The following is a 14,288-nucleotide window of genomic DNA, read 5'->3' as shown; positions in this document are numbered from 1 at the left end:
CGTTGGACTCATCGGTGTCACAACATGAACTGAACTGGCCAACAAGAATCGCGGTCTGAAGGTGCAATTCTTCGAGTGTATGGAATAACCGAGAAGTTTTCCTCCATCCGAATGTAACTTCTAATGAAAATTGAATCCGCTACGACTATCTTAAATATCCAAGACAGCGATCAGATCGTGATTAATTACTCCTCAATCTGCAGACGTAGCTGATATGGTTTGTCTTTCTCCGTCGAGGAGAAAACATCAGTGTGACTAAGACACGACATTCGGGTTCGGTTCTCGGTGGGAGTACATCGGATACACATTTGAGTAATGATCAGCATTCCACTTTAAACAGTAGATCCTGTCTTACAAGGCTTCGGTGCTGAAAAGTAACTTTAAAGTCAAGAAACCAATCAACCAATTTTAGACGAAAGATGCAGCATGAAGCATTCGAAAATTTAGCCTGTTGATACATGTGACACCTGTTTGTGAATAAAATTATATTACATTGCTGGAATACACAATCTACATTATGCTTCAACTTCAATATTTATGTTTCTAAGAGATACGTTTTTCACGTGTCTATATACAGTGTGCGAATCGACAGAGGAGATGACAGAGATTTCTCACCTGATAAAAATTTATCCCCTTCCCCCGCTGGAAAAGAAAATTTCCATCACTGAATTTTCCGAATGGTCATGAAGCCAGAAACAGGGAACGACTTTTATTTTGTACAGCCAAACTAAAAAAGTACTTCTGGTTTGTTTCTTAATATGCCACTAAATGAACTTTCATTAAATCACATTTTTTTTTTCCGAAGCAGGTTTCAAAAAAAATTCCTAAAATTGTTTAGACCTATATATATATACTATATAGTGTGTACGTGTATGTGATGACGGTGCGTATATGGATCACATTCATCCCCGCTGAAAAAAAAAAATACTCCATTCGCACACGGACTATACATAAATAAATACCAATACATAGCTGTCTTACCTGCACAGCAGCTTCTACTTCTTGGATTTTGGCATCGACGAGGCTCTTAATATACAATTGGTCATTCCCCCTGCAATAAAAATACCAACAGTTGTTCTAAAAAAAGAAAATTCTTAACACAAATCTTTTACCTTATTGAATCAATTACATTACTGAATGACATTCATAGAACAAGAAAGTCACGTGCAAAAAAGTTTCAGCAAGTAACATCGCCTCCACCAGACATGTTATGAAAAATCAATCTAAGAATAACAACGTAAATATAAACAAAAAGTGGTGACAGGAAGTCACGCTCATTCATCCAGGGCTAATCAGGTTTTTTCTTTCACTTTTTACATGCACGTGTACAAAAGGTAAAATTTTAATTAGGTGCTCGTCAAATACTTTCCTCAATTATTTGCACACCTGTTCTGAATTCTGTACACCTGCATATTTCACAACGTTCTCCATGCTTCTAAATTCTTTCTTTTTATCTGTTTCCGTTCTATTTTCTCCAGCACTGCATTCCATAACTCATGAATTATTAGTCTGCTCGTTCAATACATCAATACCTTATAATAATACCTTCTCAGGGTATTAGAGAAAAAAAATATCAAGGTTATATTAGACTTAATGTTTAGGTTGTGTTAGCGTTAGAAGAAAAAAAAATTGAAGTTACTATCTATCATCAGAAGATTTCCAGATTCTTGCTTTGTGGCCAACCAAGAATAAAAGAAAAATCAATATTATTCAGCTTAACTGATACATTATTTTTTTTAAAAAATAAATAAAACGAGCAATTAGAATTGCATAAATTCAAGTTTATAGATTATATTTGAAATCATAGAGTTAAATTTTTCGTGATTAGTTTATTCGTGCCATTTGTTAACATTTACATTATAACAGATTAGAAAAAAATATATATTATTAAACATTTGCCTCCATCGTGGTATCTCCAAGATACTTTATCAACATTTTTTATGAAATGATGTTGCAATAGTGCTTTAACATATCTAGATTCTCAAACATGATTCTCAAACATATTCCATCAATACATATAGAACTCATTATCACTCACAGAATTGACGATCCATCCCTACTAATTGGGCGTTCATTGCTTATAATGTTCCTGTCGTTCATCAAACAACATGCAAATTATGCAGCCATAGGCAATATCATCGCTACTACAACTTCATTTTCAATAAAAAAAATATGAGAAGCATCATGTATTACTTTACGTTAGCCTATGCATCCTCCGCATAATACATTTAATATGACGGCACTACTATTAATGAAAATGATATATTTACAAATGTCTAGCGAGAACAAAAAAAAAAAATGAAATCTACATATACTCGACAGGGTCCAATTAATGAAACGCCTTTTAAAGAATTATTATCATTTTTAACTTACTATCTTTGCTTACAACTAATTAAACCTAGAGGGATGGATACGCATAAGGAATCATATTCTACTTGAGAGTAGCAAGTTGAAAAACATTCCAACGTTATTGGTTTCCGATGAGGCAAATATATAAGTAGGCACGAACATTTAATTTCGTACCGCAATCATGGCATGTTCAAAGTAAACATATGCCCAAACTAAAAGAAAATAACAACACACGGCACGAAGTGATTTCCTTTCATCATGATATGACATCAACATCGGAGGACACGTTATATTCGATTTTCCCTAACCTACAAAACTAAATATAGGGTGCAACACAACATGACAAGAAACACTAAAGAAGATTTTAAACTACTAATGTATTACGAGATGCTATGAAATGGCACATAAGTACAATTTTACCGACATTACGCGAATTGAATATATATAGAAATGTATTCACAAGGTAGTATCACAGAGCACACGGCAAAATATGGCAAGCACGTATACAAAATACATCACAAACTAATATCAAAGGGGGCACACGACAAGATATAGGAAAACACGTTCAAATCACAATTATTACCGGCTCTACATATACTAAATGGAAATTTTACCTAATCTACACGCATGTATACAAATATGACTAGAAGGACACATTAATATATTAAGGCACTCTCAGAGAAATTTTATCCTAACGTTTACAATTGACATACATTACGGAGCAATATTAGATCAAATGAAATGGATTACGAAACACTTAAATTCTCAGATACGAAATACTCATAGGTGCGTTCATAGTAAAGGGTTTCCTAACAAAATAGCATATATCACATTGCGACATATAAAAGGCACATATTAAATTTAGAAGCACAGATAAAAAAAAATCAAATCTCCTAACCTAACCTACATACATTTACGATTTAGATCTAACCTAACCTACAACAAATGTTTCACAAAGTAAACGTCATCATAGGACATAATTCAGCAATACGTTTAGCATAACCCTACCTAACCTAGGCATTTAAAATTTCAAGGTACATTGCTATCGGAAGGTGTGTCCAAAGTAAAGTATCACCCTAATATCAACATACACATTTGCAAGTTCACATAGAGACACACACAAGATTTAATAATTCAATTATACATGCTTATGGCATGCAATTTACGTATATGAGTGGACGATGACGATAAGTTTAGAGACGCGTAACGCCGTTCAATTTAGTTACTCATACTAAGTCTTAAAGACGCCATTGGTTGGACTGCTATACTGTTTATAAAAAATAAGAAAATGGATGTTACCCAATTGGCTGCAGGTTTCACAGTCCACAGGTTAAGCTGGGTCATCAAACTCCAACTTCGCAAAGTAGGTTTTATCTACTTGCTTGTTTTAAAATCGAGAGATGATTCCTCCGGAATACTGGCTCTACATTCCACGACTGTAGGATGTCTTTCCGGTATGCCGCTGCAATCAACTTCGATTAATTATATCTCCCACTCCATTACTTCATATGTCTAGTAATGGCGGAGATAACATCCGATGGCTTGTAGCCGAAAGAAGGTTTCACACTCAATTTTTACTTCGGTTAGACTCCTCAATATCTATCTTCTTCCAAATAACATCTCAGGTGATCCTAAATTACAATTTTAGCTAGGTTGTAGGCCGAATTGCACTTTTAATGGCGAAATTTCTAACTTTTGGAGGAGCTAACCTAAGCCATCGTTCTTATACTCTGAAATCTATCAATTCACTGCGTCATCTTGCACTCGTAGCCAGGCCTTGATAAACGCGGGTTTTAATATTATATCTTTGACTATAATTAGCACAATTTTACCATAAATACATATCGATACAAGAACCTAACCGTAAAAATCATGAATCTCTATATCTATTTTTAATATCTAACTTACCGAGAATCCTATTTGATATTTTATAAATAGGCGTTTACCTTCTTCAGGCAGTTATTTATTTTTCACTATGACGACGAAAGACTTACGATTACTACCAAACCGCCATATTTGAAACTGTTAGCTTCACGTATAGCGATTCGAACGCCCTCTTGCGGTAATAACCAGAAAATCCGCCATAACAGTTTATTTCAAGAACATAAAAACAACAGCCCAGTCACAAGCAAAACAGTGGGTAAATATTTTTAAGTTAAAATTTAGTATTATTTAGTTTTACTTAGATTAATTGTTCTAAGAATACTGTATAGACTAGAAAGAAACTGTTACATGGTTTGAAGTGAATCGGTAAGAACTGGATTTAAAAAAAAAATACTCGAAATTTTAGATTAAATTTCCGGATGTGTTTACGTGCGTATCTCATATCAAGATTGAGTACATGTATTCTTTTGTGCCATCCCTTGTACTAACAATACAAAACGAATTAACATTAAATTAGTGTAAACTTACACGTAACAAAACTGGGCACAGTAATACTATGCGGGAACCAACTTCGACTTCAACCGGTAAACATTACAATACGGACCCAATGTAAACAACCGAGAGTCGGTCTGTTACAACCTCATTGCTATATTTCTTAATCCACTGAGCTTCTTTCTACTTCCATATCACATTTTCCTTTTCTCTCTCCTGCCCTTCTGTTGTTTCCCAATTTATTTAATATCCTGTTTCTCTGATGTGCTTATATATTGCATTGTCGTTCTCTCTTTTTAATCTGATGTCGTCATTGTGTTGCCTTATTTTTTTCTTCCAATCTTTCTCCTGTTTCTCCTATGTATTTCATATTACATTCTCAAAACTTACTCTATATACTGCTTTTTCCTCTTCTGCCTATATCTCGTTTTCGTTCCCCTTTCCCTTCTAACTACGTCTAAAATTTTGAAGAAAGAAAGAAAGAAAAAAAAAAAAAACAATTGGCTCTAGGTAAAGAAGCGTGACTTCCTTTTACTTTCTGTTTATATGTAAGTTATTATGCTTGGATTGATATTTCATAACACGTCTGATGAAGGCGATATTAACAGTTAAACAAGTGCTATTAATACATTTGTTGGTTTGGTCAGTTTTCTTTTATTAATACTTGTTAGATAATACCAAAGCTATATTGAACAGTATACACGAAAATCACATAGAAAATATTAAAAATGAAACTAAAGGGAACACTTATTCATAATTAGTAGTTTATACAGGGTGTTTCAAAACAACACCGACAACGTTTGGGAGGTGATTTCCAACACCAAGATAACACAAATGCTTCCTTTCAGAGTTATAGGCTGCCGAAAACATGAAAAAATGAAGTTTAAAGGTCCATAGCTCCAAAACTATAGGACCTACCGTAGTTGGATCAAGACTTGACTTAGGAACTAATAAGTGCTCTACCCAAATTTCAGAATCCTGCACCACTTCCGCAACATTTTTTATAGAGGTAGTTGTGAATATTTCAAATTATATGACCGTAGAAAAACTCTTTCTATAAAAAATGTTGCGTGGGTACCTTAGGATTCTGAAACATGCATTTTTGGATATCGTACATATTAGTTCTTAAGTAAAGTCTTGACCCAACTACGCTAGGTCCCATAGTTTTGGAGCAATGGACCTTTAAAGTTCATTTTTTCATGTTTTCGGCAGCCTATAACTCCGAAAGGAAGCATTTGTGCAACCAGGTTGGTCTATACTTTTTGTCTTATGTTGGTGTCAGGAATCATCATCTAAACGTTGTCGGTATTGTTTTGAAACCCCCTGTGTACCGAATTTCAGATCTCTAACTTCAGCGAATCCTCCCTTTCTGATTAAACAAAGGGAAAATTTGAGTATTTTTAGAGATATTTCCATTTTCCAAATCCGTCAGGGACTGATGAGATCCTGTATTCTTGAGAAGAAAATTGAACCTCCCTTTAGGATACGTATTTCTAAAAATCTTACCCTATCAATTGCTTACATGACAAAAGGAATATTCTTACCAAATTTCGCGTTCATACCTATAGTAGTATGGCTGAGCAATGAGAGTCACACACTTCTACTCTTATATATAATACTATAAACTAGAATATCTACTCCATACCATAGCCAGTCGTTTTAGAAGTACAGTCAAAATACCTAGTAATAAAATAAGTAGGAAACAAATTTAAGCTTTGGAAATGCAGCTAGGTATTTTTATACTTAAAAAAAGAAGGGGTGGGGGTAATACCACAAAGTCCAAAACAATTATTATCCGATTATATCTGAGAATGGAGCTCCAGTTTCTGAATCTCCCCTTCCCGACGACAAATATGAAACTGTAGGTATTGATTTTAAGCTTTCATTAGAAGTAAAGGTGCACGTTCTATCCACATATATTCGTTTCTCTACGTGACAAATATATCACAAATTTCATACACACAAAAGAAAGCGCTGCATGTTCCTAAAGGAGATAGATTAAAAAAAAAAAAAAAAAAAAAAAACTCAGTTCAAAGCAGAAATAGAGGAAAATGCAAAACAGTATTCTGAATGTGTAAGTGTGTACTCGGTACCCAATAAAACCGACAGTGAACCTAAATTTAAATCTAACGGTATATTTTATTTTATTTTTACTATACTTATTAATAATATACACATATCTTTTCGCTCTCTTTGCTACATTTTTTTTTAAACTTATAGAAAAAAAATAACCATGCTATTATGCAAGGGTGCCCATCCCCCTAAGATCCAATACGCGAATCCCCCAAAATCCACATAAGTCTCCCCCCCCCAAAAAAAAAAAAATATCCACATAACCCTCAACTAAGATCCCCGCACATCATGCAATAGCGTAGCCAGAATTCACTGCTGTAAAGTATACTTTAGCGTGACTTACTTGCTTGGAGGTAATGAATACCTCCATGGGTCCGGAGGTCATTCTCGGAAAACAAATAAAATACACTGACCAAAACACTTTTTATAGACAGGGGGCCGGAGGTCATTTTACACGTTGAAATTATGAACTATGGTTGAAATTATGAACTTTTATGAATTCTCCTTTTATTTTTTTAAAATTGAACTCCACCGGAAACCTTTTAAATTTTCAAGAGTAAATGACGCACTGTTAAGCCTTTACAGTTTATATAGTTATAACATTTTATATTTTATAAACAACATTTTCAACTCTAACTCTTTGGAGCTATAATTCATAAATAATTCATAAATATTACTAGCAACTTTTTTTTTTCGTAGTAGTAATATAATTTTTCAGGAACAAATCAAAGTTTTTACCTGATTACTAAAATAAAACGAAAACTTTTCAAACTTTTACTGAATATGTGATGATGTCGATGTCCTGACACGAAAGTATACGTCTCTATAAAAATGAAACCACGTTTAATAATAATAATAATAATAATAATAATAATAATAATAATAATAATAATAATAATAATAATAATAATAATAATAATAATAATAATAATAATAATGTAAAGGTTTTAATACTTTAAATAGGTTTTAAAGTACCAAATCATAGCATAAGAAATACCATGATTTTAGTTCCTCTGAACTGGAAATGTGAAATTTTAAAAAGATTGACATATTCTTTAAGCTCATTTTAGACTTATTGTATCAAACAATGTGAAAGTTTTATGTGATCTGACTGATAGTTTTTAATCAATGACGTTTAGAAACATTAAGCCAAATGTAATTTTATGACTGCTGTTCTTAGCTTCTTGTTGTTTTAGATGGATGGAAAACTTGATAAGTTTTACTGCGTTGACAAGGAATTATTTCTGCTTAGCTGACTTTTAGCTACATTGTGTTTTATATTAGTACCCTTCTTTTATTGTTTTCTTTATTATTTATTTTTTAGTAGTATTATTATGCCATTGCATACTCTGATACCAAGTGCTGTATTTTTGCCAAAAGCTGTTCGCGGCACTAAAATAAAGGTTATTATTATAAATAATAATAATAATAATAATAATAATAATAATAATATTTGTGGACCAATTTCGTTTATTGAAACTGACTAAGTTAACGGGATATTGGAATCCGAGCGATTAAAATCCACGATTTTGTTGTACAAGAAAAAATGTATTTAAATATTTGTACAATAAACTTTCATCTTACAAGAAAAGTATTAAATTTAACTTACAAGTCAGACCCGTAACCGAAGAGGCTGTATCCAAGGGCGCCCATCAAGGGGGCAAGGCTGGGCGCTCGCCCCCTATAAAGGAAATTGTACTTCGGAAGATCGAAAACCCATTAGATTTTTTTAAAAAGTTACCGCAAAATTTGAGACTACATTTGAAATGTCGCCAATATTTGCCCCTTCCTGGAAACCACAACATGGGCGCTCTTGGCTGTATCCATTCCATTTTAATTTAACAATTAAATTACTGCAACCAAATAAAATAAAAAGATTCAAAAGTTTATCGACTTGCAAATGCTTCGTATTGACAACTCTCCCACCTTAACATTTGTATGATTGTCACTTTAGAATTTTTTTTTGAAGTCGAAAGAAACTTTTTAGAGTCTTCGCTTGTCTCTCATCTTCTTTCAAGTTTCAAGCTTTCTTTTCCGATAAAATGTTCACTTTTTTTTTTTTTTTTTTTTTTTTTTAATCATTAGCCAATATTAGTATATGGCAAACAAAATATTATTGAAAAGTGAAAACATACACCACTATAAATAAAAACCGAAATGACTCAGGATAGAAACGAAAATATTGACGAATGACAAATGGACTAATAAACATTAACAAAGTGAGCATTAAGCAGAGAGTAGCGATTGGGAGCCACAGATATAATCAACTTAAGTTAAAATTTCCATCAGAAATTATTAAAAATTCCATTTGTACTGCCACCCTTTTCTTAGTATTCGCCCCTTCCCCCTCACTGGACCAACGAACAACAAAAGCTTGGTCGATTGACTTCGATAGTGTGCATTTCATTTACGCTGACCTTTCTCAACCCTTAACTGTGATCATTGAACCGAGGCACTATGCGGGGACACTGCTAATAACAAGGCGGAGCACGCTTGAAGACATTTCTTTCTCCTGTGATAATACTACCCAACCATAAGCAACATGTGCAGTTGACTTCCTTTTGTTTGTTGATCCATTCGCATTTTAAAGACATATTTGGCAATGATAGCAAGGTCGCGGAAGGGTTTTTGGGAGAGGAATGTAGAGTGCTATATTTGTATTTTGTGAATATGATGAGATTGTGAAATGGCTGCCGCAGTCTTTAGTAATATTAAGCACTACGGCAGTACAACATCTATTGAAAAACTAAATTTCCCTACATTATATCTTATATTCGTAAAACCTCCCTTTTTTCCACCTTTTTTTTAAAGATCTTTTCTAAATCTCTTTACGCCGCGGGAAACTTTCCTCAAACTAGCATCACTTGTGATTGTGGCATTGGCATGAATTGATGTACGAGTCTATTTCAATTGTAAAGGGGTGTTTTACAGCTAACCACTCAAAGATTCGAGTTTTATATTGTATTGTATTTATTATCCTTATGATGTATTTTATCTGTATCTCAGTCTGTACAATATTTATTTGAAGATATTTGGCAAATTTTTCAGCATAATATTTTCTCCAATAAATATTCATATTTAAAACACGAAATTCATTTTCCAGTTCAGCGCCCTCTTCACCTGGCGCCTCCTGCCAGATTTTCACTACGCGTTCGCAGGATTCAAAATCCGACCCTGCGTACATGTAACAAGAACAACCACCTTGTACTCTGTCATGTTTAAAATCTCAAATTGTGAGCGACTGTACGTAAGAAGTCTTCAAGAGATTTTTTTTTTCTGTTAATGTAATCGAAACACAAATTCGTCAGCCTGTCTGCAAATCAACATACACTTCTCTTCTTTGTTGGAACTTGCCCCCTTTCATACTTCAGGATCACTGTCTCCACTGCCGCGCAGTCCTGTTGCAGGCACTCAACCAATTTCCATATTGCTGGATGGTTATACTCAACCAACTTCCATATTGTTGGATGGTTATACCCAGTAAGCCGGAAAAACTTATTGTTCCAACGCTCGCATAAATTATTTGTGCGTAGGTTCTCTCCAAAAGTAGCTCATGCACGTTCCAATTTTGGGAAGGAAACAGTGGCAGAAGGCGACTTACTCTCAGAGTTTCTTCCCTTGCTAATCTCCTGTATGAATCGGATAAATATATTAAATCAAATTAATGAATGATTTTTTCTGCTTCTGGAGGAGCCATGTGTTTTAAGTATTCCATGTTCTGCAACTTCTCGTGGAAGAAACGCCAGTGAATCAATTTGGTTGCACAACATAAAAAACTCTACATCTTCTTTATAAAGTCCTGACAAACCCAATTATTGAATTTTACGATAAGTACTTTGTCGTAAATGGAAGAAACATCCTTGTATAGAAACATAATGTTCAAGCTTATTTCGAACTGCGTTGTAAACTGCTACTTCAAAGACACATACAACCGTTGAAGCAATACATAAGCAGTCGTTATAGCCATTTCTCCTATCGGGGCCCTTATTAACATATAACTGAGTAAATGATCGAGATACCATTGCAATAAACAAAACAGGTACTTCAGAAAGGACAGCCTTGTGAAAATGCTTTCCTACGTGTATGTGTTACATGTTTACATATTATTTTTCCTTCCTGCCATTTTTTCCGCTCTAAAAATGAGCCTGCCATTTTCTATTGCGCACCATAAATTGTAGACCACTTTCACACATGTGTTTTCCTAGAATTATTTTAGAAAATTGTTTTGCATTATTGTATTTCTTTCTTTTGCTTTTTCTTGTCTTAACACTTGTGCAGTTTCATAAGCTAATTTAGGTTGTTATATTAATGTAATTCAAAATTTGTTTGAAGGCAATTAGTTTTCACGCAGTATATGCGTATATAACTCGAAAGGGTAACTGTAATCGAAATCGGACTGTCATCGAAAAGTCATTAGTAAAGCAACCCACATTATGTTTTATTTTTTGTTTAATTATGCTTTAGTTTTTTCCAAATTATGCTTTATTGTTAATTTCAAACATTGTTTTACATTAATCTTGTATAATGTATAATATTTACTGTACATTGAATGTTCTAAATATCTTGATCTATTTATTAATATTTTATGCAATCAAGTTTTTTCATATTTAATGAACTTTCTACCTAATGCACTGTAAAGAGATATGCTTTACTCGAGTCAGTTTTTTTTTTTTTTTAAATCACTTGTGTGCGCCTTAAGAGGTGCTTGTATAGAGAAAAGGAAAGTAAAAGATGCCACCAAAAAGTACAGAAAGTGCTCAAGTTCAAGAGGTAAACATAACAATAAAGTGTACAGTTCTTGTGTACTTTTTATACACTTCGAATCATCATAGATACAATTCTTGTACACATGTTTTTTGTACCGGAGAAAGTAACTCATTTAAGATATTCACAAACTATGCATATACAATGCACTTCTTTTCGAAATTAATACTCTCCGAACACCAAGTACACAAAAGTTTCCCCTTTTCAGCAACAAAGTAGTCTGTAGAAAACTCACAAAACCTTTGTACTGCGCATACTGATGTGTTTGGCATTATGAGGTTACTAAATTAGATTTACACTTCTCTGATTCAGGCGTGTACTGACTATAAAATCTTTAAACTAACTTACACTTTTTCTCACAGAACTGCGCAGTTACACTTAGAAGAAAACTATTGTTTATTTATTGTTGGAGTTTTTTTTTTTTCTTTTCCATTTTACGTTTCTCCACTTCAAAGGATTACACCGAAAAATTTCCAGAAATAAAACTAAGCTTTTCATTGTTGCATTGTTATGTTCTCAAAGATTTTGCATTGTAAATATTGGTTTTAAAAAATATTAATACAGTATGTTAAACTTGCAATTAGACACAACTTTCCAACAATAGTTCTAATAGAATTGCCAAGAATTGTGCTATATATTTTAAATTATGCTGTATGCTTTATTTTCTAAAATTATGCTTTATTATGCTTTTACAATTAGTTTCTTCTGGACCCTTAGACAACCACAACCATGTTCAAGGTACCTACCATATGTGTAAATTGCTGTTATGCTTTTTATGATTTTGGGTTGCCCTAGTCATTAGGAATATAAGTAACACATTTTTTTTTTTTTTTTTTCAGAATTCTCACTGTCAATCACAGCAGTGTGTACATATGCTCGTTGTATTATAACCAGGGTTTGAAAAAGCCCAACCCACCTGGGCCCATATGGGTTTTTTCGGGTATTTTCGGGTTTAATTGGGTTTTTTCGAAATATTTCAATGTCTTTGGAGTAAAAGTGTTAAAATCTGATTTATATTTGAAGATTGTCATTGTCACAACTTGCAACAATTTTCTACTTACTACTGTTTTGAAAAAAATGCCCGCCATTTTGAAATTTTACATTCGATCGCCGGGAAAATCTATACAGCAAATTTAGCATATCTCGTGCTTCCACCGTCAAAATTTTAACTTAAAAGACTCAAAATTGCGCTTCGTAGCGTGGATACTCGCTGTTTTGAATGAATGGCCGCCATTTTGATATTTTACGTTGGTATGCCGCCAAAATCTATACAGGAAATTTAGAGTATCTCGTGCTTGTATTCTGAAAATTTTAAATTAAAAGACCAAAAGTTGTATCCTGTAGTGTGTGTTGTAGAGGCAGACAAACGAGTTGAGTTGATTTTGTGTTTAACGTTCCTTTCAGCAGCGAGGCTATATGAGACGAGACCTACTGATTAACGTGGAATCCGAACCACATGAGCTCCCTCCGGGAGGCAAACCCGGGTCCCACGCCAAAGACACACACTAACCACATAGCCATGAAGGAGCTCGGCAGACAAACGAACAAATGTAGATCAAGTCATCCAGAAGCCTGACTGACTTTCGCCAAATATGAATACCAAAAGGGGTCTATTAATTTAAAACAAAGATACAATTCATGTTTTATGAAATAAATATTTTAAAATGTCTTATATGAAACTAACATCTTCCAGCGTAAATAAACCTGCCATATTTTCTCCATGAGAATACGGGACACCTCAGATCCCCCCTTCCTCAACTTTCCAACACAATGCAATGAACTGTAGTCTGGTTATGAACAAAAGTATAATAGGCCGCGGTGGCTCAGTGGTAGAGCGTTCACCTCTAGTGCATGGAGTTCCTAGTTCAATACTAGCTCGCGCCAAGTGAGCTTTGTGGTGGACAAACACCTTGTGTGTGGGTTTTCTCGAGATTCTCACGTTTCCTCCCACTTTTTTATTCTGTCATTTCATTCATTTCTCATCATCACCGTCATCTTGAGCATAGCAGGCATAACCGTGAGACTAAAACTAAAAGATTTCATTTTATTCATTTTTTTTTCAGTAATATAATAGGCGAAAGTTCATGTGCTATAAAAATGCTTTATATGCAAATTATTTAAATCAGGAAATATGCAAATTATTTAAATCAATGGTACAATCTACTTTCAATATTTTTCGCGCATTTAGCAATATTTATTTACATGGCTGTATCTGCCAAAATTACGTTCGTCAGTTTAATCTGATGAAAAGCTGATTTTTCTCCTTGTGTCATGGGTAATTGTCAGGACCGGATTTACATTTTTCTAAGACCTGGACCAAAGCATAATTCTGTGCCCCAAGCCTCTGAAAAAGATTATAATTCTTGTTAACTTATCTAATATGTTGCTGAAGAAAAGGTTAGTCATCTTTCCTGTGTTTGTAAATGTAGAAACACTCAAAGCCTTTTTTTTTTTTTTAAATGTTCCGGGGAGTATGCGAGTTTTCATCAAGTGCAATGAAAAAAGTAGCATTGCAAATTTCGCTCGCTATCAAGTCGAACAGGGTGGTGTTATAACTTCCTCGTGTTATATGCAACAGCGTACTGTTCATTCACTAATTACAGGATTCCCGGCCAATGTCAGAATTTTTTGTTTTTCACTTTTCGAATAAGCTGATGTTGATAGCAGAAATGTAACGGAGTTAAAATACGGTATATTTCCCTGTCCCGACTCAATTTACGGAGACG

The 14,288-nt window shown here is 33.9% G+C and overlaps 1 protein-coding gene across 4 annotated transcripts in view; it reads right to left on the bottom strand.

The window, feature by feature from the left end:
- The window catches only part of LOC145694931 (uncharacterized), a 105,355-nt gene that overhangs the window by 47,680 nt on the left and 43,387 nt on the right, over positions 1-14,288 (bottom strand). For all 4 annotated transcript variants that reach the window (XM_081771707.1, XM_081771706.1, XM_081771708.1 and 1 more), the window contains one exon: positions 982-1,051. In XM_081771707.1, the coding sequence (XP_081627833.1) occupies positions 982-1,051 (70 nt within the window). The remainder of the gene's footprint in view (positions 1-981; positions 1,052-14,288) is intronic.

This window comes from Thermobia domestica, chromosome 9 (genome assembly GCF_964235325.1).
Source record: "Thermobia domestica chromosome 9, izTheDome1.hap1.1, whole genome shotgun sequence".
Taxonomy (NCBI): Eukaryota; Metazoa; Arthropoda; class Insecta; order Zygentoma; family Lepismatidae; genus Thermobia; species Thermobia domestica.
This window is presented reverse-complemented; position numbering and strand designations above follow the sequence as displayed.